General features: G+C 43.5%; 1 protein-coding gene across 1 annotated transcript in view; it reads right to left on the bottom strand.

Annotated features, from left to right (window-relative positions):
• Positions 1-26,700, bottom strand: part of Jazf1 (JAZF zinc finger 1) — a 321,042-nt gene extending 294,342 nt beyond the window's left edge. The window contains exon 1 of the mRNA XM_038319197.1: positions 26,586-26,700. Within this exon, the coding sequence (XP_038175125.1) occupies positions 26,586-26,700 (115 nt within the window). The remainder of the gene's footprint in view (positions 1-26,585) is intronic.
• Positions 26,701-27,138: the final 438 nt, after the last annotated feature.

Here is a 27,138-nt window from a genome sequence, read left to right as displayed (position 1 = left end):
AATCAATAATAACGTGATTGGGAGGGGGACCTAAAGGAGGCTGGAGCAAGAGCGTGCCTTATATTTTCTGGCATCTAGGATAAAATAGGGGGTTTTACTTCTTGGCACAACTATTTTAGTGCCTTCTCATTTTACTCCATGTAGCTGGGCAGAATACAAGGAGAACTCATTTTAAGAGAAGATTAAAACCTGACCCAATAATAAAATTCCCAGTTACTGGACACATCAGTCAAACTGAGCAGTTCTCTTGTGGTGCACCTCGTTCTGCAGGCCTCTGAAGCATCTGCAGCACTCTTCTGAAGGAGGTGCAAGTTCACTCATTTCTGACTCATGCTGCCATAGGGCTGCAAGGTCCTCATTCTTTCCCCTTAAAGCATATTTGTGCTTGAAGATGTGAGATTAGGAAGAAAAGTGATACGGCAGGCAACCCTTAATGCTCAGGTCCACACAAAGTCATGCTTTCTTCTGCTTGCAGAGATCAAGAGAGGTGCTATGCACAGAGGTGCTATGTGCCTGGAAGCAGGTACTGACTCTGTCTCAAATCCAAATTACCACACTATGAGATACCCATCAGAGGAAACACAGCAAAAGAGTGACATTTCATCTGTAACAGTCTGGGGTGTGTGGGGGGGGGGGCGCATGTGCACATGCATCCACGTGACATACACTCACATGCACATGTACAAATTCAGAAAATACAAAATGACAACCTGGGTTTAAATCTGAACACTGTCTCTTTCTGGGTAGAAGCCCTATACAAATCCACCTTCTAAAGTGCCTGATTTCTGACTTGTAAACTGGCATTAAGGATACCAACCTCACACGATAGCAGTACTTGTGAGGCTATATAGGCAAATACATATAAAGTTGTGCTCTTTATGGATAACGTATTCATTCTACCTAAACTGTGGCTAACTGGTGTTTAACGCTTGCCAAGAGCCATGCAACTATATACTTAAACACTAACTCACCTAAGCATTTGGCTAAGCCATCAGTACTTAATCAACCGACTCATTTGTGAAAGCTTCTCTGTTTGGTTTGGATTAGCAGCAAGTGTCTGCTATCCTGGGAAGCCTAAGTCACTGGGTCAGGGCTGCTGAGCCCCTTTTTCACAAAGGGTCAGTCAAGGACTGAGAGGGCTCTGTGTGGTGGAGACTGCCTGGGCAACTTCATGGAGAGTCCCTTCATGACTTTGGCAGATTTTGGCACTGTCTACTATAATAAATCTGGAGCCAAAATGTGCTTTGCCCATTTTGAGTTGTGTACATTTTCTGAATACAAGAAACTATTGAGAGGGTTTGAAGTAAGTGGAGAAAATGTTTGTTGATTTCCCCGAAGAAAGCACAAGTTGTTTTTCAGTGACGGGAAGGCCCACTCACTCATCAGGGTTATAAATTAATGCTACATCTATAGCAGTGGTTCCCAAGTGTGGACCAGAATTGTCTGGGGCTTGTTACGTCATCAGCTGCTGGGCCTCATCCTAACAGCTTCTCAGTTTGGAAATCTTGGGAAGACATGGTACTAAGTACCTGTTACTCAAATCCAGTTCCAGAAGCTACTGGTGATGGTCAGGGTGTCATTATTCTGTTTGTGGGAGAACCTTACTGAGAATGCTAAATTCAAATAAGTACCTAGTATATCAAAGCAAAAAGGGAGGACATTCTCAATCAATATTTGTTAAATGATTGAATTAATGAATAAATGAGCAGATAAATAAGCCCCCTCCATCAATGCCACATACCCTATGTTTTTCATATCACACTTTATATCACATAGAAATCAAGATGGCTCCAAGTTTCCTTTAACCAACCACATGGGTTTTGAAGTGGAAAGAGACTATACTATGCACATTCATGTATAAACACACATACACACACAACACACTCCTATGATGGACTGCTCTACGAACCTCAGTCATTAGCACTGCCTTCCCTTTATAAAAGCTGACGAAGTTCGGGCTGGGTAAGTGGCTGCTCAGCTGAAGACTATATGTGCCCACCCCCTTCACTCTGTGTGCTCACTAACAAACACTCTTTTTCATAAGCTGAAGAGCAGACAGAGTGAGAACCACTCTCAATGAACATCACAGGGTGTCCGGATGGTACCCCACAGCAGAGGTGGGCAAACGTCTGCAAAATGCTAGACAGCAATCATTGTTGACTTGGAAGGCCATACTGTCTCAACTATTTAAGTCTCCTGCTGCAATGCAAAAGCAACTACAGACAATATGAAAGAAAATGTGTGACCTACTACAACTGAACTTTACTTGTGGACATGAAATGGAAGTTGTAACTGTCACATGCTATAAGACTTTTTTTCAACTTTTTAAAAATACGATAACCATTCTTTGTATGCAGATCATATTAAGACAGAAAACAGGTCAAATTTAGCCCATGGGTGATCCTTTGTACCCTTATTCTTGAGGATGATGAAGCAACAAAGAGAAGGAAATGGCCCTTAGAGCTGTGGAGTGGAGGTCCCCCAGCCACACTTGCTTCCACTGGTAGCAGAGAAACTCCTCTGTTCTGTAAGGAACTATATTCTAGAGTCCATGTTTATGAAGCTTAGCATGTAATTACGCCCATGTACCAAATACACCAAATTATATTTTGATACAAGATGATTTGAGCTCCTTTACTTCTTCTTGCCCTTGTTGTGAAGCCAGGGACTCAAGAATGCTAACTAAAGTGCCAGGAATTATAAACCAAAGACAGAGAACAGCAGAAATCTCGATCTACACATATATCTTGACCACCAGGAAAGAGCAGCAAGGTAGACCCACAATCTTTATCTGAACCACGAGTAGCCAGTACAATTCCAAGTCCCCACAGGCAGCAAATTGCCAAATTTGACATATGAGTATAGGTCACACTCACATTCCAACAGAGAAAGAGTATAACAACATAAGGAACAATTCACGGGATCATGATGATGACCTTGTAGATGTTCTGTGGGAGTCAATTTTATGCCGGAGGGTCTCCTTAGGCTAGTTTCTCTGTAGATACGGTCTGCCACTGACTGCAGTTAAGTCTAATGCAGACACATACAGGGCTTGAGTATACTGACTTCTAGAATGAGGACTGGAGAAGCCTAGTACTTTCCTATTTCATCTTACAGCTTTCAAGGCTGTCCCTACATCTGAATGCCCCTGTGTTCCATCCAGTCTGCTTCCACCGTCTGTCCTACCTAGGTCCAGAGAAACGAACAGCAGTTCACATAGCTGTAAGTCCAAATACCAAGGAACGTACATTATGTTTTAAAAAATGGATGTGAAAGTAGTAAATGAAAACATAAAAACAAAAGCAGGGTAGTCATCAGGTTGCTTTAAGTTAGATTTTGATACCCTAAACACAGCTGCTTTATGAGTTCAGTTTGCTCAAAATAGCAAAAAACATAAGAGGATGATGATGGTTGATTTTCCTCCGGGTAATGAAAACTTGGTTGCAAGGGTGTACGGGGGAGTAATAACATATACACTGTAGACAAATATACTGTACATAATCAGATCTATAGCACATGTGTGATATAAAAACTTCTTGGGGAGGGATAGGAATAGAAAAACTTTTTTTAAAAAAATATGTAGGGTATGACTAAAAATAAAATGGTTGAGAGATAATAACTTGCATAAATAGCCCTTATACAACCTAACACAAAGGTCCAGATCCCTTTCTATGCCCTCATGTTTCCTTTCGAATCACTGCTCAACATGTTGTGTTCCCTGGCTGTCTGCCTCTGCTTTCTGCTCCTGTCAAACACATAGGCCACAGTCCCAGTCCCTACAGCAGGGCCTGGAACTTAGTGGGTGAGACTGTGGGCACAGAAAGAGGCTGCTGGGTAGATGCTGTCTAAGGTTGTCAAAGTTCTAAGACTCCTGTACAGCACCAGTTAGTCACAAAAAAGCAGCATTGGAAAGCCACCACAGGAAGCCAGTCTTCACATACCAAGAGCATTTCATCAGGAGGGCTCCTGATTTCAGCTCCTAGCCCTGGCGGCAACTGTCTTTCAGGAAGACATCTTTGTGTTTAGCAAAGCTGCGGTGCCCAAGCTTCACTGCATCAGGTGGCAAGAACAAGGCTGCAGGCTTTCTAAGCATCACCAGTAGACAGCAACCAATGCACACTCTGCTTCCAGTTGTCAAGATGGAGGCTAAGAGTTAGTAATTTGGGAGTCATTCAGTCAGGTTGGTGAAAAGCTCATGTAACATCTGTATACAGCAACTGCAGGAGCACAGCACTCGGATCTGGAGAGGGCAGAGCCATCTGTCCCTGCAGTGGGGAGCAGCTCTGAGTCTCAAAGTGCAGGTCTGAGCTCTTGTTGTCTTCTGCTGATTGAAAATGGGCAAACTACTTAAACCACACCGCTGTTCCAACTCCTTACACACCAATGAGGAATAGTTCATGTACCTCATAGGTGAACTTAGAGAACATGGAGCAAGGCTGCTGCACCTACCATAGGCAGTTAACAATCATTACCATTATAATCAGCCATTTGTTTTTACATACTGTTTTGTACTTGAAAATCCTCTAAGAAAGATTTACCCCAAAGTTCCATGAGGAATGAAAATAGCTAGAGCTCCATAGAGCCCCAACAGGAAGAAACCTTTATGTCTGCTAATGGGCTGCCCTGCTGCTACCAGAATGAGGAGTCACAAGTGACAGTGACATCCAGAAACTAGAGAAAGCAGTGCACCTAAATGTTTCACAGTACACAATCAGGAAGTCTTTGAGTGACATGCCCTGATAGAGGGTTCCACAGTTTCTCCCAGTCTTCTCAGAGAACTTGCCTGTCTCCCTGACAGCTTGCCTCTGTTGCCAAACTTAGAAGCAATATATGATTTCACTGAATATATGATTTTACAGCTGAACAGACCCCCCCCCTCTCTCCCTCCCTCCCTCCCTCCCTCCCTCTCTCTCTCTCTCTCTCTCTCTCTCTCTCTCTCTCTCTCTCTCTCTCTCTCTCTCTCTCTCTGTGTGTGTGTGTGTGCGTGCACACACCTGCACATATATTTTCATTATTCATTCATCAGTTGGAGAACACTTAGGAAGAAAAATGAAATTATGAAATTTGCAGGTTAATGGGTGGAACTAGAGGATATTATACTGAGTGAGTTCATTAGAACAGAAACACCAAAAAACCATGCACTGGATAATCTCTCCTGTTTGTGGATCATAGCCATGAATCTTTAGATGTGTCTATCTTGGAGTAAATGCAGGGACTAGGACAAGGGGACGCTAGGGGTGGGAGGAGTAGGATACAGGCATTATGAAGGGAAAATTTGGAAAAACAGGGGGGCTTTATCTGGGAAAGGGGGAGATGGGGAAATACTAAAGACAGGGTAGGGGGAAAGAGGAATAAAGAACACTAAGAATGACCCCTAAAGTCATAGGGAAACACATTTTATTTCTACTTAAAATATACATATAATACATATGAATTCATATGCTATATAAATAATTTAAATGAAGCTATGCCACTTGCAGTGATAAATGCCCCCAACAAGAGCCATAGACTATCTAATAAAACCCCAGTGCCAGGTGTGGAATGCCTCCCTTAGAGTCGTTGGTCAAAGGAATCCAAGTTTCCCAAAACAGTATGTTCTACTGCCATTACTCTTGGTTGTCTCCCTGAGCTTGAAGGTAAACCCTACTGCTGAAGACATGTCACAGTTCTGACACAGAAATCAGAGGTTATCAAGTTGGAACTGACCTGGACACCTCCTCCCTGAGGACTGGCTCTCAACATATTGGAAGGTATTATGCAGTAGGTCAAGGGGAAGGGCAACTGTTAGTCCTACCCAGCTTTGCTGAGGGAAGATGTGATATGCCAAAGCTAGCTGATGATAGAGGGAGGACTTGACTCCATAAGAGAATCTCTTCTACACTGTGGGTCGAAAGAGGGCTTGAGTTCAGCTGGGGAGTCCCAAGAGATCCCACCTGCCCAGACAGATCGTTACCAACATTGGTGTCAACTCTGAGTATCAAGTGTCCATCAATCAGTGAGATATCTACAATAGTGTGATAGTGACACTTTTACAATCAATCGCTGTCCAATTAGATGTAATGCCCACTCAATAGAAGGTAATTCATGTCTGGAACTGAAAAGCTAACTACCTGTGACTGGAAAAGTCTACAGGACTGAGAAGAGAACCTACCGTTGCCATTGTCCAAAATCGAATATAAGGTCTAACTACACACTAAATACTTATCCTTATATCCATAAGTAAATGTGGTTCCCACTTCTTATCAAAGAAATTTTTTTAGCAATGGACAGAGATTATACAGAGGTCTACAACTAGTCAAAATGCAAACAATAAGTAACTATGAGGTAATCAACCCTAACTAACAACCTAGTTGATACATTATATGCAATACCTATACCTAGGACTCAGGGAAAATCATGGAAGAGAAGGCAGAAAAATTTCAAGAGTCAGAGAGTCAGGCCTGCTGTGAGATAGTATCTTCTACATATGACAGAGAACTGTATCCATGAACTCTCAATGATATGGTTGCCTGCAAGGTCAGCACAATGACAGCACCAGTTCACATGGCAATTCGGGCAGGAGAGATTCCATATGCTTCCCCTAAATAGCTACAGGAGGTCAATGCTTGCTGAGATATGGAGAATCTGTCTCCTCCAGGGACAATCTCCCACACAGGTTGTCCAATCTCAAGTGGTCAGTCTTGAATACATGTACATATGAGCAAAGCTCAGTAGGTTCATACACACACATATATGTATGTGTATACTTATGTATATAAAAAGAACAATAATTGAAGAAAAGATCATTAATTTGTAGAGACACAGGAGGAACTGAGGGTAGAGGGAAATTCAAAGTAATGGAGATGCAGACTTCACATATGACATTCTCAAAAGAAAATTATTAAACAAAAGTAAGAAAGAAGCAGTTTACAGCTACTGTTTCCTCCCTAGGCATCTCCTCTACCCTAAGGAGGCACAGTGGAGACTTTAGAGTCAAGCAGACCTGGTTCTTTAGCTTGAGGTGGTCAAGACTCAGTGTCTTGATGTCTAAGATGCAAGTAATAACTGAAAGTCTCATGAAGCCTTTTTGGGAAGATCAAGTAAGATGCTGTGCTGTGCTGTGCTGTGTTTAACAGTCATTGGCGCATAGATGCAGTTCAATAAATTATTCCTGATCTTAACTATTACTGTAACCATTCACCACTCCTTTAAACTACTAGACTATTGTTAGGTATTTGATAAATGCAAAGCTCTCTAAACAAACTCATCTTTTAGTACAAAGCATGAACTTGTTAGCTGCTCAGCAGAATGTGCACCTCCCTTTCCACAGGCAATAAATAGAAGCACCTTATGGAGCCTGTGACTAGGCACCCACTAGCGGAACAGTGCAGACCTGGGTCATATACATGTACCCTCTACACCCTTGCTCCCCCTGCAAGGTGAACACGAAGGTTCATGAAAAGACCCCAGGAAATCGATTTTCTTCTCTTAGAGTGGAGAAGTCAGTCAGAGGAAGCAGAGCAAAAAGATGGATAAAATCTGAAAGTCTGAAAGACTACAAAGAACCCAATGGCTTGCCCTAGACTACTACAGAAAACAAAATTAAACTTTCTAAGTCTTTAATCCATACAGGGCTGGGCCTATTTGCTATAGTAGCTGAAAAGATAAACTTGGTATACCAAAATGATCACGTTCTGCAAACTATGACTTATCTGAAAATTTACAATGCCTTGAAACAAACTAACTGGTAAGATCATAGCCAGAACCCAAGAAGTCAGTCAAACAATTGAACTTTAAAAAAAAGCCTAAGGAAAATATTCTTTAAATATCCCTGTTTTACTGAAGAATCAGTCTTCATACTTCTTTTTTTCCTTCTCCTCTTTCCACTCTTCTCTTCCCTGCTCCTCTTCTTTCTCTTTTCCTTTCTTGACAGTATCATCTCTATCCAAGGCTGGTCTTGAGCTTGCTATGTACCTAAGACTGGCCTTGACCTCCTGCCTCTCCTGCCTCTTCCTCCCAAGTGCTGGGGTTGCAGGTATGAGTCACAATGCTCAACATTTTTTCTATGTGTCCTTCAATTTTTCCACTGCAACAGAAGAGTCAGAGATGTATAAAGTGATATGATTAGAAGGTCAAGTTGGGGGAAGAACAGAGAGGGAGAACAAGGAAAGAAGTATCTTGATGGGGAAGCCATTATGAGATTAGCAAGAAACCCAGAACTAGGGAAGTTCCCAGGAAAATGCACAAGGATGACCCCAGTTAAGACTCTAAGCAATAGTGGAGAGGGTCCCTGAACTGGACTTCCCCGTAATCAGATTGGTGACTACCTTGTTACCATAGAACCTTCATCCAGTGACTGATGTAAATAGATGCAGAGATCCACAGCTAAACACTGGGATGAGCTCCCAGAGCCCAGTCAAAGAGAGGGAAGAGCAATAATATGAGCAAAAGGGTTAAGTCCATGATGGGGATACCCACAGAAACAGTTGACCCGAGCTAGTGGGAGCTCACTGACTCCAGAATGACAGCTGAGAACCTGCACAGAACCAAACTGGGCACTCTGCATATGGGTGACAGTTGTGTGGCTTGGGCAGTTTGTTGGGCCACTGTCAGTGAGATCAGGATTTATCCTTAGTGCACAAACTGGCTTTTGGAGCCCATTCCCTATAGAGGGATACTTTGCTCAGCCTAGAAACAGGGTGGAGGGCCTTGGTCCTGCCTCAATGTGATATGACAGACTTTGTTGACTCCCCATGGGAGGCCTTACTCTCTCTGAGGAGTAGATGTGAGGGGGATTGGGGAAAAGGTGCAGGGAGCAGGAGGAAGGAGGAAGAGGGAACTAGGATTGGAATATAAAATAAAAAAGATTGTTTTAAAATTTTTTTAAAAAGAAGGAAAGCATAAAAATAACTCACAGTCATTAAATTTGTAGTTTCAAAAGTCTTTATTTCAAGCCAAGTATGAAAATGAAAACGAATATCTCATTGTTATCAGAAGTCATCTAATCTGGTCCTTGGAGCTGAAGTCATCTTGGTAGTTGATGTAAAAATGAAGATGATTCGATGGACATCTGCTGAAATTCTTACCTATAAACTCAGTGGTATGTAGAGTGGGGACACAATGGTGGGATGTGGAGCCATGGCCATGTCTCCAGGAGGCTTAGCTTCTAGTCAGGAGAAACGAAAATTACTGGAATAACAAAAAATATGAATGGTACCTATTGTCTGCTCTAACCAATAACAATAAAGGCTTTACCAGCTAAAATTCATGAGTTTAGCATAAGCTTGACACTGCCTAGCTTTGGTGAGAGAACACATGTGACCCTCACAACATCTCTGCATGGTAGTTATCATAGTCCTCCTTCTGCACATGTGGAAATGATAAATTAGCTCGCTGTCCAAGATCACATAACACTCCAGACTCAGGGCACTTGACACCAGTGACAGTTCTTTCAACTTATGAAGGTGTACCATACAGAGAAAACGGAAAGAAGAGGCTCCCAACTTGCTGGTATTGGCTAAAACTGGTGAAAGCAAAGAAACAAAACATCCAGCCAAGCAATGCCTGATCTTCACTAAGTTCTCAGTGGTAGGTCTGGGTACCACAAGGAGTGTTCACATCTCCACCCAACAAGTAGTTCAGGAATTAGGAATAAAACACAGAACCCAGGACAACCCCAGTGAAAACCTTTGGCTCCTCAAGCGCCTAGGATGGAAAAGGGCTATCCCTAACAGAAAAGGCAGTTTTAATGAAACTCTTGTCACAAAAAGTGATTAAGGTTCCTCTTTCCAAATGTCCATCTTCAGAAGAGATATGGCATAGATGTTTTACTAAGATGGGCATCACTTCACCGAGAGCATATGACTCTGGTTCTACTTGTCAGCATCTTTGTTCACATAATTGAGAGACAACTGTTTGGGTGAAAGGATGCACATACATGAGGAAATTCGAGATAAAAATTAAAACAGTAGAGGCCTGCATTTGTACCTGTAATTTGGTGTTTCGGTCAATAAAATATACCAGGTGACATATTCATTAGCTACCATTGCAATAATGTAACATCACAAACTATCTTAAGGCTCATGGCTGTGTTAATTGTTCCTGTCCTTGTAGCAAATTTGTGAAATAAATCAACTTAAAAAGAGGAAAAGTTTCTATTTTGATTTACAGTTTCTGAGACTTGGTCTTATTCCACTGGGACTGTGGAGGCATGGTACTTCACGGTGGGAGTATTGGGTAGAGGGGGACTGCTTCCCCTCATGACAGCCAGAAGCAACAAAAAGGAGAGCCAAGTGTCCCAAGATCTCCTTCAAAGGCATGCCTCCAGTGACCCAACTTCCTTCTCTTGGGCCTCTCTTCTCAAAGGTTTCACTATCTCTTAACAGTATTGCCAGCAAAGACCAGTTCTTGATACATGGCCTTTGGGGGAAATCCCATGCCCAAAGGTAGCAGTAGCTTTCAGCACTCAGCACAGATAGATGTGTGTCTGCAGGAGTTGAGAAGGATGCTCAACTTTAGGCTAATCATCTAGAGCAGTGGTTCTCAACCTTGCTAATGCTGTGAACCTTTAATACAGTTCCTCATGTTGTGATGCCCCCAACCATAAAATTATTTTCATTGCTACTTCATAACTATAATTTTGCTACTGTTATGAATCATAATGTAAATGTTTTTTTGAAGATAGAGGCTTGTCAGAGGGGCCACAACCCACAGGTTGAGAATCACTGATGTATAGGCTGTCTTAAATCTGCTCAGGTGTGTGCATTCTGGGGCCTGGTTAAAGTGGCAGCTGCTACTAAGGGTTCACTTTGTTCATTGTGGGTGACAGACTGTGGAAGTTTAAGGACTTCCTTCTTGTCATGCCTGTAATATTCTTTTCACCAAGTCATATAACCAATCCCAGATTGATAGGTCAAAGGAGTATATTTCTGCCTGAGGGAAGAGCAGATGTGAGTGAATAATCACCAACTCTGGAACAAGCCTAGCTATGAGAAAACAATATCTTCAGGCTCAGGGTCTGCCACAGCCCTGTGGTAAGGAATCAGGTGTCAGTCAATCCCATTTTATTTTCTGTTTCCTACCCATCACATTTGCAATGAACCAGTAAAATCTATGCGGGGTTTCACAAAACTGCTGAGGAAAAACACTGAAAGAACCTATAGGTCCTTAGAGTTAGGAAGCAAGCATTATTTTAAATAAGAGTATATATAATCTTGCTTTAAAATAAAATGCCAAATGTACTAGATCAGTCAAATGAATTAGTCAACATATTTATTTATACATTTTTTTAAAAATAGGATCTTTAAGAAAGGCAAAGCAAGCTACATTTAAAGAGAACTGGAGCAGCAATGGGATTTTTCTCAGATCCCTCTGTGGCTTTCAATGTGGTGACGGCCTTTGGGTCGCCTAGTGTGTGCACAGAAGTCAGCAGAATCTAACCACTAACCGTAATGAAGCCACATCGTGTCCACATCCTCATTTGGGACTGGACATTTTCACTCCATGTGGTGACATCCCCTGACTGACAGGTTCGCACGTGCAGGCCCAGACTACCCTCCTTCCTTTACACCCCACCCCATCCTCAGTCCCCCTTCTGCCCACGTCTGTCTGCCCCCACTTCCATAGTCAAACGGCTCCTACTCCACAGAGGGCCCCATTAGACTGCCCACAAACCCCTCCCCTCAGATCGGCCTCTCGGCCTCCGTCTCCTCACTACTTCAGTTTTCCTCCCTTCCCAACTGTTCGGATTAGTTCACCATAGCATGTTTCACCAGCCTCTCCATTAGCCCAAGGACTTTAGCTATATAATTCCTACTCTCTCCTCAGACCCTGGACTCTGCCTGCACAGCTGCTACTCAGCAAATATTTACTAATAAAGAATCGGGAGTTTAGATAATGCAGCATGGAAAGTAGAAAAAGAGGCTATTTAATACTTACTAAATCAACATATTTGCTACACAGAATCTTTCAAAATATAGATGTTACCAGTGAGGGAAAAGGGAAACCAGCAAAGGGGTTTGGGGATGGGGGGTGGGTGGGCGAGTTTGGAAATCATTTGACCAGAAGAGCCCAGTACACTCTACAATGGGGAAAACTGCTAGCATGTATCTTATAGGACTGAGGATAATTTCAGTAGGAAATGACTGTCAAGTGCAGTATTTAGGTGGTCTCTATGAGTGAACCGCTCATTTATTACAGAGTTCCTCAAATATGGCCTGTCCCGAGATTTCCTGAGCAGCTTCCAGCATCTGAGAATGTAACATTCCCAAGACTATTATTAAAGAGGAGCATAGCACTTAACGAGGAGGAAATGGCATTTTGCTAACTTCAGAGTTTGCTCTTGGATTCTTCATGAGAGCCCTATAAATCCTTTCACAATAAACAATGCACAACTTGTGTCCTGTTTCTCCAGCACTTGGTGGTTGAAGGATGAGAAAAGCTATTTTCTGTTTATATATAGTTTAATATAGTTCTTCAGACCCTTGAAATGTATGAGCTTCTGTCTAATCACATGACTTAATATCTCAAAAGCTTAAATCTACATAAACAACACTAAGTTAAGGTTGGTACACTTTGAAACCACAACAGCTTATGTAGGGAATGTTTTACTATCCCATGGATGCCTAGAACCACTCAGTATAACTTATACAAACATAACTCAGAACTTCCAGGGAAATCAAAGTCTACCAAAAGTAAAAATTCTTAACCCGAGACATAAGCACATAAGGTTATTTTGGTAACGATTTGTTTCACTGTACTGTAGAACCACGAAAAGGATTCAAGAGGCTGAGGACTTTGTGGTGCGGGGAGCATCAGTGTGGAGGAGAGATCAGAGATACAACAACTGCATCTATTAACACTCAGGGGCTGTTTCTACTTGGCAGGCCCTTCACATACATACTTTTATCTCATTGTCACAATCAGAAGTAGGCCCTATTTCCACCCTCATAAGAAAGAGGTTGGGGTCTCATTGCCAACCCAGTTCCTGCAGAGGAAATGATAAACAAAACACTCACCTGCAAACACACCTAACCTATTCTGAGGTTCACATAGACTTTCACCCCATTTTAGAGAAGCAGAAAAGGGGACACTGGGAGCTCCTATAATTTGACAAAGAAGTAAAGACAAGATTCCTAGGAAGGTAACCTGGCTGTGGAATCCTTTGGCCAGTTCAGTGCTCACAGCTGTCCTCTTCCCTCCTCATTCATTGTCACTTCCAATCACTACACTGCTCCATCCACAGGATCAGTAACTGGACTAGGTCACCTGTAAGTCAATCTAGCTGGATCTACTACAGAAATCCAGCTTTTCAAAACATAGACTGCTCAAAGTATCTGATTAAGGAGAGTGCTCAGGACAGTGTCTGAGGAAAGAAATGCTGCCACCAATACAGATGTCCCTAAGCTGAAGACAGTCACACCCGATAAAGCCACCACACCTGAAAAATACCATGAGAATGAAACTCAGCCCATCCTACCTGAGCCACAGAGCACTTGCAGGGTATATGTTCCCCCTTGTGGCCATGCAGCTTAGAGAACCAGGCTCACCACTCTGCCTAGCATCACAGGAATAACAGGAACTGTTTAAGCCATATCTCTCAGAACCTAAAAGGTACAAATACATTACGTGCAGATTTCCCTGCTCTTGCATTACTTCTATGTCATTCTGCCACATGTGCAGGGGGAGGGGCTGAAAGAGTATTCAGGATGCATCTACCCAATGAGCTATGAAGCAGTAAGGTGCTTTGGTCTTATATCCAGATGTGCTCCTGTGCCAGCTGTTGACTGTCTAATGATAGAAGAACAAGGCACAAAGTGTGCTTTCTGTGGATAACAGCAGAAGTGTCAAGCAGGGAGGCTCAGCATGAGGCCAGCTAACCCAGGGTTTTCTAATCATATTTACATCTAGATGCCATTATATACCATTGACCCAAATTTTTGAAATAAAGAGCATGAACATAATGGAATGACTTTACCTTTGAAGACACAAATCAAAAGAGAACTGACATATGTTGATAGATAACACTGGGTATTTACCTAATCATATCCACATACACACAACTTCTCTTTGGATTTGGATCTTCAAAAGTAAGTACATATCAATGAAGAAAACTCATTAGCATCTTTCAGTAAACAACAGCTATAATCATCTTAGAATCAACACACCACATAATTGTTACCATTGGTCTCATTTCCGAATTGGTGGCATGCTTATATGTGGGTTCACAGGCCTCCTGAAGAGCTTCTCTCAGAAGCCTGGAACACTCTTTCTACCAGACACGACGTCAAATTATTTCCCTGGATATGTTAGGCTTTCCTAGTGGAAATCCAGTCTTTGAGAAGGGCATCTAGGTATGGAAGAGCCTGCTATGAAGATGCAAACACCGAGAGGCCTAGTAAGTACAGTAGGAAGTATAGCAGTCTCATAAATGCAATCACAGCCAAGTGTTGTGGCATACACCTGTTGTCCCAGCTTCTCGGGAGGCTAAGGCAGGAGAACACTTGCATCATCTTAGGTGACATAAAATGATTCTGTGTTGGAAAAAGAGCAAGGATTTTATAGAATTTCATACTTCAAGATATAAAGAACAAGTTGTAGATACACAGTGATACTGTCCCTTCCTTCCCCAAACACTTTACTGGCAAGTCCATGGGGCTAGTTACTTGGTCTGTGTCCTGGCTCCTTCTTTTGTAAATGGGAATATTACTGCACAGTGTATACTGAAGGCTGCCATGAGGCACTTTATAAATAACAGTTACATAGGATGACAGAGCTACTCAAGCTTGAGATCTCAGAGATGATGCGATAAGGATTCAAAATCCAGTTTTCTACCTCAGCTTGTTTCTTCCACCTAGTCCCCAGCCTTCTTTATGCCAAAGAGCCTAGTAAGGGGAATGAGGGAGGAAAAAGACACACTTCTGCTTAGATTGTGTAGGTCTCAGCATGTGCCGGAGTACCAAACAGGCAAGGCAAGAACTAATTCCAGTAAACTCCATACTATTCTAAACATGGAAAAAGCATAAATTTTTATTCTAAAATGTAAAAATAAAATTAATTTCCCTTTTATTTTTTTGCCAAGTTATTTTTCATATTTCAGAAATATAAACTGCCCTATACCAATATGGCATTTGTGTATATGTGCCATAGACATTCAAACCCATAACACATGCATACATCCAAGCCTACTTTTAAAGATGTTACCACAGTCCAAAGGCACTTCGCAAAGCATTCTTTCCATAGCACAGTGTGCTGGGTTTTCTCATCCTGTTTCTGAAAATACTTCTGAAAGAAGAGAACAGGAAGATGACAAGCTTCTGTCCTCTAGACAGGAGCTGAATTTTCGAGGGGAGACAGTGTACGTAGGAAGGGACAACCCATGACAGACAGGAGCAGACACTACAAGATACAGGAAAGGACTGCTGTAACACTGATCTTCGTAAGATGAACAGACTTTCTGTGCTGAAGGAAAGTATTTTTACTATACTTTCACCAAGCACAAACATCTTAGTCCATATCTCACTAGACACAGTATTTAACTACTATGATAACATATTATGCTCCAGTTTGGAAGGCAGTACTTAGATGATGGGCAGAATGACTGCTTCACATGTGGCCTGGGAGGGTAAATAGCAGGGTCTCCATAACGAGATGATGAGCCCTTAACTGAAAGTCTAGGGAACTAACCCAAGTTTTGTGCAGCCCTCCTTAGTAGAAAAATATTATAATACTACATGTTCAAACCCCTTGTAAAATTGATTATTCAGGTTAGGAAATGAGAAGAAAACAAAATTTTATAAACTGGTCATACCAAAACATTACAAAGTCAAAATCCCCCAAAAGAACATGTGTGTACATTAACAGCTGGACATATTGCTAATCTCTGCTTGGAGCTGGGCATGATCATGAATTTTCATGACAATTTGCATTAAAATCACTTTCTGTAGGTAGAAAGATAAACTAGCTCTCCCGCAAGCACAGGTGATCAAATTCAACTTGTAATTATTAATATTTCAAAAGAATTACTTTCAGCCTTATATATCTTTGTTGCTGATGTCATATCAAGTCTTATGACTGTCAGATTTGAAAATGCCTCTCTTTCACATATGAGCCATAAAATCTTAGAACATTTCAGGCTTTTTTAATGCATGGAATAACTTCACAGAATCTTTTATCAATGACATTTTGTTGTCACTATCTTTTATTGTTATGTGTATTCAAGCCAAATAATCCAGGGAACTTAAACACAGAGAATCTTTAAAAAAAAAAGTGCATTTGTAATTGCTTATTTATTTATTTCTGAGTATACCCCAAATACGGGAGGACTGTTATCCTGACTGAACTAAGGTTAAGAATGAACCTTCCATTTGGAATTTTACACATCCACTGACCAACTTCTGGCTCCATACTTCAAACCATTCCCCATGACAGACACCACAATTCCCATTTATGCTTCAATATTACCTCTGATCTAAGCTTTTGTGAAAGGACCCCGGGTGACCTGGGCAATGGGCAGAATTCCTGGAGAGCAATTCTCACCAGAAGATGGCCAGGGAGACAACTAAATAAGCATGAACTACGTCAACACATCCCACCAAAGCCAAACTAAAGGTGTCACCAGTCCGCCTTTTCCTTAGCTGTCTCTCAAAAAGCTCTCTCAACTCCAATGTCAGTGAACCTATGGAGAAACGAAACAAGCTGAGTGTAGGAAAATATTGTAAGTGCTGTCAAAATCTTTTTCAAACTGTACAAATTTCAACCCTGTGAGTGCATGGCTACACACATTGTTGGGCTTCCCCAGAGCCTCAAGAACTGCTGCACGGGCTCAAGAACGTACTCAAAAACGGACACACACAAAAAATGTATTGTTCAAAGGGGTTGAGCATTAGGATCACAATACATCTGTTCCTGTGTCCTACAATTATCTTACCTGTCTATCTGGCCTCTTCAATACCTTATCCCACTAGAGACAACAGGTACTATCTTAATTACTAGCATGTAAGAAGCACTAAAAACATGTGGGATAATTCTCACCACCATGGGCATCAACCATTGATGTTAGGGAAAGAAAAGGAAGGAGAAAGAGAATGATAACAAATGTGTGTCTATACACACATACAAATATATACACATATAGACATATGGATTCACATACATACACACAAACACATGCACATATGCACATATATTTCTTATATGTACTATATTCTAGAGGTAATAATTAGTCTTTGCAGATCTGGAGTTTAGTTTCCATGCCTTCAGTTACCTTCATTCAACATCAGTTTTAAAATGGCAAATAGAAAATTATATATAAAACACTATTCACATGAACAGAGAGTATCTTCTGACTAATGGCGATACATAGAAAAATAGTGCACATACATGTGTTTATATACAAACATTACCCACATATATCCATGTATAGATAAGAGTATATAACTAGACACTATTTTTATGGATATATGAGTATATAACCTCTCTTTCTGTACACACACATATGATATTATCCATGGTTTCAGGCATCTACTAGGTCTTGGAATATATCTCACACAGACAGACAGACTACAATATGTGTGCTATTTATACACATTGTACATACACTAGTTACAGATATTACATATTGTGTACTCTCCACTGATCACCATATATGGTCCACCTTGGAAAAAAGTCACTGTCACATCCTGGGAGACAATGCGAAGGACTCCCCATTGGGGGTTAGTGGGTGAGCCAGACGAGGGAGTGACAATACCCATCAGAAGACTCTTGGATGCTGTGCAGAAGATTTAGTGACCCAAGTCAGTGTATTTGTCTCCTGCCAAAAGACTCCATCCTTAATCTGAACATTCATTTCTGGTCCCTTCCTACAGCTTGCCTTTTTAAAACACTGAAAACTACTGCAGCATTTTCTTTAAGGAGAAAATGTAATTTGTGTGTGTGTGTGGTGTGGTATGGTATGGTATGGTGGTATATATGTCTGTGGTGTACGTGTGTGTGGTGTGGCAGTGTGTATGTGTGTGGTGTTAGGTATGGTGGTGTATGTCTGTAATGTTCATTGTGTGGTGTGGCAGTGTGTGTGTGTGTGTGTGTGTGTGTGTGTGGTGTGGTGGTGTATATGTCTGTGGTGTGCGCGCGTGCGTGCTTGTGTGTGGTGTGGCAGTGTGTATGTGTGTGTGGTATGTTTGAGTGCAGGCACACATGAGCCGCAGCACACATGTGGAGCTCAGAGGACAACTTTCAGGAGTTCTCTCCTTTCATCATGTGGGTTCTGGGAACTGAACTCAGATACTTGAGTTTGTTTGTGTAGCAAGAGCTTTTACCCACCCAAGTCATCTAACTGGCCCCAAGAAAATGTAATTTTCTTCTAATTCACACTTAAGAGTCTAAAATGAAAGTTATTTTGAAAACCAAACATAAATTTAAAGTTCTGATTTCCAGATTCCAAAGTGAGCAAACCTACTGCCCATCAGACTATCATGAAATAAAATGAATATATGCAACCCAGAAAGTATTTCTTCAATAGCTAGTCATAGCCATAGTGGCGCCATCAAACTCTGAAGGCAGAGGCAAGATCAACGGGGTGAAAGAGAAACATAGAGAAGGCACAGAACAAAGACCAGAAAGGAGGATTCCCCATGGTTTAGGAGCATTGCCTCCTGCCTCAGATACGGGTCTAAAACAGACAGGCTTTGGCTCCCAGATGATCCCTGGAAAGTCCCTCTGAGTGTCACCAGCCCGCCTTAGCCTTGAGGCCTCCTCCCTGTCATCGATGGTAAGAATCAGATTCTGAAACCAGCTGTCAGTTTGCATTTCTAAAACTGTCTACACAGGAGATGTCTACAGCATCTAGGACTCTGAAGAAAACCTCCTCTATGGAGGCTTTTGTCTACCAATCAGCCAAAAGCAGAGCACTGGAAGCTATACTTGGCCTACATGTCAGAAACTTTACACTAAAGGGAAGCCACGTTTATTGGTGAATTTACTAAAGAGCATGTTCGATAGAGATGTTTCATATAGGTTGATTTGACTCTAGATGAGAAATGAACAGGTGTAGAAAATATTAAAGAGAGTGTTTTGAGATTCAGTAGAGAGCTGTAGTCGGGGCTCTTCTACAGATAGGGTTGTTGCCTGTGAGAGGGTGCGCACTTCAGACCTGTCAGCTCTGAACCCAGAGTCTTGCTGCCAAGCCACAGGGTGCAGAGAAAGCAGGAAGGCAGCAGCCAGCCTTCAGGTTATTAATATCTCCAGTCATCCCTTCTCCCTACAGGAAAGCTCATCAGGGGAATGTGCCCACAGGCCAGGCACAGTGCCTCTTTCTAGTCCTGGTCTTTTCAAACACATTCGGGCCAAGGAAAAGGCCGTGTTGTAAGCTGCTGGCCTTGACACCACTTTCCTAGTCCATAGTGGCTAAGGCTCTTGCCAGCATCTGAAGTACTTCTGGCCACATAGAAGTAAATGTGGCCAAAGGCTGCAATGCAAAGCAGAAGGCACAGAGGCTACCTCCCAGGCTCAATCTCTCCGGCATTCCCTGAAGAATTACATCAAAGTTAAAGTGGCCTAAACAGCACTGCAGGTAGATGTATACGCCTCTATCATTAACCTCTTGCAACTTTCCTATGAGGACTACAAACATATTATTTAGGAAATACACAAATGGCAAGAAATTGAATGATGCTGATAATTTAATACTGGAGATGAGTCTTTTACCAATATAATCTCATTTAGTTCTCATTAATGCTTTATAAGGCAGATGCTTTTATTATCTTCATTTTATAGAAAGACACAGTATACATATGTCAGAGAGTGACAAGCTGTCCACAGTCAGAGGGTGACAAGCTGCAGAGGTGTGTATGACCAATTTCAAGAAGGCAGGATTCACTATGGTGCTTCCACTTCAGTTAAATTCTAGGGGAAACAGACCAGTTAGTTGCACAGGAACGGACACAGGAAGAGGACAGTCAAATTTTTCAGGCTCGGCTTCGCATATCTATCCAGAATTAAAATTGTCATACTTACCAGCCGTGAAACCACAGGGAAGTTCTATCTTTGTGCTTCACTTCACTTGGCTGGGAAGTAGGGCTACAGGCCTGCACATGTTGCGCAACCTCCCGCTCCACCAGCATGCCTCTTTGACACTGCAAGCACTTACTGCGTTGGTTAGCTCTTGGTGCTGTGACCAAATTCCTGGCAAGAAGCAACTAAGGAGGAAAGGACCAAACGGCTCACAGTTTGAGGAGACAATTCATCATGGTGCAGAGGCATGGTGGCGGGAGTCTAAGGTGGCTGGGCACACGTGTCAGCATCAGCAAACAGGCAGCAGACTGGAAAGGGCACTGGACTATAAAACCCCAAGGCCACCGTTGGTGAACCACCTTCTTCAGCAAGGCTCCACATCCTACAGGTTCTACAACCTTGTGAGGCCTAACAGGAGCTTCTCAGAAGGATTTCCCTTTCAAACCACAACATCCAGTCTATCCCATTTCCCAGAGTCCTAGTCATCTCATAATGCAAAATGCAGGTGCTCCAACTTCAGAAGTCTCCATAGCCTTTAAGAGTCTCATCAGTAAGATGGGAGTAGAGTTCAGTGGAACGTTCTTGACTAGGACACATGAAGCCCTAGTTCAGTTCCCAGAAAAATACAGAAATGGCAAATGCATGATAAATGGCTAAACAAACAGGAACACTCTGAAAAGAGAGAAAGGGCTGCAGAGAAGGCTCAGCAGTTATGAACATGTGCTGCTTCTCCAGAAGGCCTAAGTTTGTTACCAGCACTCACATCTGATGGCTTGCTATCACTTGTGACACTCTCTTCTCACCTGGGAGCCTGCAAACATGTGGTATTCACTTGCAAAGATATACACATTAGTAAAAATAAACCTAAAAAATGTCCCAACTCTGTTTCAAATCAAAGTCTCTAGAGGCAATTATCTTAACTCTGAGTCCATGGTATCAAAAACAAGCTACATACTTTCAACACACAATGGAATAAACGCTTCCATCCTAACAGGGAGGAACAAGAGCACAGTAGGGAAAGAGCAAACCAAAGCAAGACCAAAAGCTAACAGGGAAAACACCAAATCCTTCAGCTCCATATTTGGCATTTGGCACTCGTGATGAAATCATCTGGACTCCAGAGCCTAAGTAGCCCTGCCAGCTTTGCCACTTGAGTCTTTCCTCAGTGGACATCCCATGGTCCTGGAATTTCCTGGAGTCTCCATTGCAACTTAGAGTTCGTTTTCACAGCTTCATGCAATGGCCTCCCAGGCCTCATTACAGAGAAGCCAATTCTTCCACACACTGCCTGGCATTAGCAGTTCTCCAGTCTTTGCAAAAACCTATATAATAGTCCTCCTCCCCAAATCCCTTACTCTTAAATCTTTCAAGCCTTCAAAATCAGTAATGTGGAGGACACTGCCAAGTTCTGCTGTCATCCTGAGATGACATCTTGAGCCTGGCCCCTCTGAGCCAAAGCTGGAGTGGCTCTGTGCCCCTTGATTGCTGAGTTTGCAAACATTTTCCCAGACAGTTGCTTCCAGGCAGGGAAGCCCTGTGGTAGCACTCTCAGCTCAGGCACTCTCCTTTCAAATGAGCTTGCATTTTCACTAGGTGGAGCCTTGTGTCAGTGCAGACCGGCAAGTTTCTCTTTGATGATGTTCATCTCCTTAATAACTACAAGTGCTTTTTCAGCAGCTGCCTTGTCTGCGACCTTAAATCTGGTCATGCTCTTTGCCTCAGTAAACTAGACTGAAAAACATCCTCTGCTCCATCTGTTTCTCTTTTAAACTGTAAGCCTAGATTAAGGGTACTGAGTAGTAGCCATGCCACATCCTAAATGCCATTTTTCCTTGAAATTTCCTCCACCAAACAAATTAGTTCATCACCTTTGAATTTGGCTTCACTAAATTGCCAGGATACGAACAGAAGAAAGACAGAGTCTACTAGAAGATAACACCGATGGCCTCTGGTCCTGGTCCTGATGCAGTGTTTGTTTCCTTCTGAAACGTTATGAGTTAGGCCTCTCCTGACCACATCTCTCTCGCTCAGTATTCTGTTCTTCCTAACAGAAAGGCTCAGTAAGCTCTACTTACAGTATACTGGGGCTTCCCAGCCTGAAGCTCCAGACTCTTCCCCCATTCCTCCTGCAAACCAGTTCCAATAGGCTTCTATGGTCTAATTTATTACAGTAGCCACCTCACTTCTCAGGGTCAACTTCCTATCGAAGTGACTTTTCTCATTGCTGTCACAGAAGAAGAACTTACAAGAACATTTATTTTGGCTCAAGGCATGAGGGTGCAGTCTGGTGTGGTGGCAAGAAGTGAGATAGCTAGTCACAGTGTATCAACAATCCAGACACAGAGCAACAGACCACAACAAAGCAGAACATAGACAGGAAGCAGGGCAGGGTTCAAGGACCCTCTTTTCCCAGTGACCCACTTCCTCCAGACAGGTTCTCTATCTTAAGGTGACCCAGCCTTCTATAACTTACTACCATTTGGGGATCAAACATTCAAACCCTATAGGAGACATTTAATATTCAAACTGTAACATTTACTGACTCATCTCTGGGAAACTAATCTACATTGTTGACAGGAATTACCTTTATGTTTCTTTTCAGAAACTTGGACTTACTAGATAGCCTATATACCCACACTATGAAGTGGGGCACCTGTGCATTTGTGACCTCGACTGTAGAGGAAAACAAGTGAGACTATCAAGCCTAGAGATGCGCTAGGCCTAGGAACACACACCAGTTCTCAAGCCTAGAGATGCGCTAGGCCTAGGAACACACACCAGTTCTCAAGCCTAGAGATGTGCAAGGCCTAGGAACACACACCAGTTCTGGGTAGGGAAAGCTATTTCTTGTGAACAAGATTCTGACCCCATGATGGAAAATGCATAAATGACAGCTAAGGAAAGGCTCTTACTATCCAGAGGAAGTCTTCAAAGACCGGTTAGTTCACTACTGTTACAAGAGCTAAATTGGGTCAGATACCCGAGTCTCTCTTCCAAAGGCATGGCCCTGTCTTGAGACCTAGGAAATGTCTTCTCTCCCCTGTCTGGACCTCCTGGCTCCCACTGATGTCATCTCTTTCAAGACTGTGACCCTGTATTAGCTTCTAGGGCCTATTCTCACCAATTTCTTTAAAATTCCAACACTCACCACTCCAATCTACTGTACCTTATTCTAACTTTCTTTCAGTATCATTAATTACCTTTCAATACATGCTATCATTTGCTTAAATTATTGTTCATCTCCCTTCACTAGCATTTAAGATACCCCCAAATCTACTGTTTTGGTTTTGGTTTTCCTTTACCATAAAAAAAAAAAACCAAAAAACCAAACCAAAACCAACCAACAAAAAAACCCCAAGTACTTAGAGCTGTCCCTGGCAGAAAAGCAAGTGCTATGTTATCACATAAATAAATTGAAAATGCAGCTGTAGTTTCACAAATGCACCCAAAGATGAAATCAGCTAAGTAAGGATTCTTATTATTATTACAGTTGCTTTCTGAGTCCCAAAGCCAAAAGATTTCACAGCCGTGATACAAGTGTTCATTCAGAAGTCTGGGGCATGACCTTCATTGCTAATTTTAGTATTCTCCTTGTTTCTAAGCTTCCTCGTTGCCAGTTTAGTCTCACCTACTAACGATGGTCACGTCAAGAGTGTTTCTACAAACTTGAGTACCCACTCACCATGAGCAAACTTCTCTGGTCTCCAGGAAACGGCACCAGGGCTGTGTGTGGACTGATAGCCAAGCTGCCAGGGCAGCTCTTCACAGTTCCCCGGTGGCTGTGGGGATTTTAAGGCAATGCAAGTGAGTGCGTGTGAGTAGGCTTTGGCTGCGAATACTTGGGTTGTTCAAGAGATGGGAACTCTCTCCAGGACCAAACTAACAGGAAGATGAAAGGATAACAGCAGAAAGCAAATCAGAACATGTATAACATCTTTAAGGAGGAGAAAAACTGCTTAAGACAAAGACTAAGGAAAGCACATTTTTTTTTTTTTGTCTTTGAAGCCACAGGCCCTTGTTCTGTGCTAGAAATGGGAAGAGGCAAAAACAAGCTGGAGATGGAACTGCATGGTAAAACAGGTGTGTTCTGAAGGTGAAGCTATCAGCTCAACAATCAGAATCGCCATGAATATAAAAATGCAGCGAAGTATACATTTATAAGAAAAACTGCCATTCACAACGTAATGTAGTGATTTGAATGATAAACAATAGTTATAGTGAAACTATAGGACTTGAAAATTCTGTCAGTGCTTTTGACTAGTGATTAAATGGTAACAGGTCAAAAAGAGTCATATCTCTAACCCTCTCAAGGTTATATAGAAGACTAAATAAGAACCTTGGATGAAAGTAAAATAACATATACATCGTGGGTCTTTTATGAATCTTTAATGTGGACATTAAATCAGTAAAGCAACTGTTTATTAGAAATCTCATTATCTCCAAAAGTATATAGAGCAAAATCATAATAAATAATAAAAATGTAGCACTTTCATGAGTACTTTTGGGTTTTACTCCTGCTTCTTCACCCAACACATATTCATACAGTACCAACTAATCCATATGTTATCATTCTTTGTGAGATCAGTTCCCTTCTCTTTCTGTATGGCTGGTTGCCCTTTTAAGGTAAGGGGCCTCTTCTCATCTGAAGTGAACAGCAGTTCCAGGGAACCGCTTCAAGTTTTGGATTCAAGGGTCTGTTCATTTTAACATCTAGTTTTCAAAAACTTTGCTGGATCAAACTATTTCCTAAGCATAATAATTGTTAAATCTGCCAAATAATTTAAACTTAAGTTTTCAATACTTTCACCATTAAAAGAAAAATATTAGCCCTTTGGGAGTAAGACATCATCACTTAAAAGCTTAGTTTCAGAAAACTCATAAACCTTGACCCTCCTAAAAGGTGTCTGCACAATACTGGGACAACAGCTGCCAACTCAAGAAAGAGACTTAAGATTTACCAATTGTTAGTCTAAATCATCTGATTGCAAGTTAATTCAAAAGAAATCATTGTGTTTAATTCACGTTAACGGTAATAATTAAACATGTATATTGTCTTTTAGTCAGCTAGTAGTCTAAGTAGGTAGGCAAACAGGTTAAAACTATGGCTCAACTTACATGAACTTTTGTTTACCCTGATACAACTGATGAAATGGATGGCCACGCCATGAGTGTTCTGCAGGCCAGGGGCTACCATTCACACACACTTACATAATGTGTCTTTATGTATTTCTACTGTTTACATTTATCCTCCACATCTAGCTTAAGGAGGAAGAGGAGTACAGTGAACTAGGAAAATCTCTCTTGAAACTGCATCGCTAGAGTTTAAGGCACGATGAGAGACTTACTGTATACATGGAGCACTTTTAGTCGATATGAATCAGCAGGTTTGCTACTCCATCAAACCACTTTTAAGACCACCGACACTTGAGAGCCTACCTCTTTTATCTCACTTTTATCAGAACAGATGGGAGACGTTATTAAGGAGATATTCTGAAACTTTGCAAATTTCAAAGCCTGACAATTACTCATCAGAATTCTGTTTTCAATGGCATTTTGCAGACAATTTTCATGATTTCATGACAATTTTCATGTCCATTCTGGACAGTCCATCAAATCCCACTCTGAACAGGCACTTAAGGCTTATCACGCGCCCACTGTGTGCAAGGAGAAAGCATTCTACAAGGCAAAGGGGCAAAAAGCCCTGTGTCATTTTATTCGTGCATAAATGCACAGCAGTCGTGATTTACTCTCTCAACTTTGCAGAAACGTGAGCTGCATCCACATGGCCGAATCCACTGCATTCATTTGGTCTTCCCGAGGCAATTCACAGGTAGCCTCACCCAGGCAACCCGCGGCCCTGTGCACCTTCCAAACCCACAGGGCCACACCTTTTGCAGGTGGCTGGGTCGCCAGAGCCAGAAGTACGCGACCCATCTCCCTTGGCAGAGGCAGGGATGAGTGTGCAAACGTGGTGCAAGGACTTCCGAGAGGCGCATTACTTAGAAGGTCCCAAGGTCCCGGGAGACCCAACCGGCGCTGCAGGGCGCCCCTCCCCCGCGTCCCCGCGCCCTCGCCGCGCAGGCCCCGCGGGTCCGGGCGCACCTCCGGCCTAGCCGCAACGCCGCGCCGCGCCACGCCCGCCCGCCGCCCGCGGGCTCCGCTCCGCCGCCGGGGCCTCGGGGCGCTTCGGCCGGGGATGGGCGCGGCCCGGAGGCGTCCGAACCGCAGCCGCAGTGCCAGGCCGGGCCCCGCGCCCGCGCCGCTCACAGCACGCAGCGCCCCGCGCCCGCCGCCGCGGCCCCCTCCCGCCGCGCCACACCTAGCAACCGGCGCTGACAGGACGCAGGCGGGGGAGGAAGCGGAATGGCTGCCGCGGCGGCGCCTCCCCGGCTCCCGCCAGCCTGACAGCTCGGGCCGGGCGGAAGCGGCGTGCGGCACCCGCCCCCCCACGGCCCACGCCCGCCCTCGCCCTCGCCCTGCGGCCGGCCACCGCCGCGCCCCGCGGCCCTCCACGCCCCGCACCTTTTCGGACGCCCGGCCCGCGCCATCCCGAGGCTCGCCCGGCCGCCCGACCCCCCTCCCGCCCACCCGGGCCTCACCGATATGGTTGTCCTCGATGTGCTCGATGAGGTCGGCCAGCGTGGGGAAGTGGAGTCCGCAGCCCCCGAAGCGGCAGGTGTTGGAGAAGAAGGAGGCGGCGGCGATGCCTGTCATGGTGCTACATCGAGAGCCCCCCGGAGTCGGCTCTGCGAGCGCCGAGCGCGGAGGCGGAGGGAGGGGCCGGGGAGGGGGCAGGCGCGGGGAGGGCAGCGCGAGCCCGGGACGGAGGAGAGGGGGCGCGAGGTGGAGCGCAGCGCCGAGCCTCCGGGAGGCAGCGGGAGGCGGCGGGAGCTCGGGGAGGGGGCGGGGAGGACTCCGCGCCTGGGAGGAGGGACCAGGAGCGCGCCTGCAGCTGTGCGGGCCCCAACCTCGGCGACCCAGGCCTCACCTGGCAGGGCCCGCCTCCAACTTTATGTCCCTGGGCCTGCCCTTCGCGGTGTGAGGTGTCTGCGGTCCGCTGGGAGCCTCCTTGGTTATGTGCATTACCTTCTTAATAGATCTACATCTATTAATTACACATGGTTCCCTCGGATGAGCACTCAGGGAGTTGCC

The sequence above is a fragment of the Arvicola amphibius genome, chromosome 2, assembly GCF_903992535.2.
Source record: "Arvicola amphibius chromosome 2, mArvAmp1.2, whole genome shotgun sequence".
In the NCBI taxonomy this organism is placed as follows: Eukaryota; Metazoa; Chordata; class Mammalia; order Rodentia; family Cricetidae; genus Arvicola; species Arvicola amphibius.
Note: the sequence above shows the minus strand (reverse complement) of the source record. Positions and strands in the feature narration are given on the sequence as shown.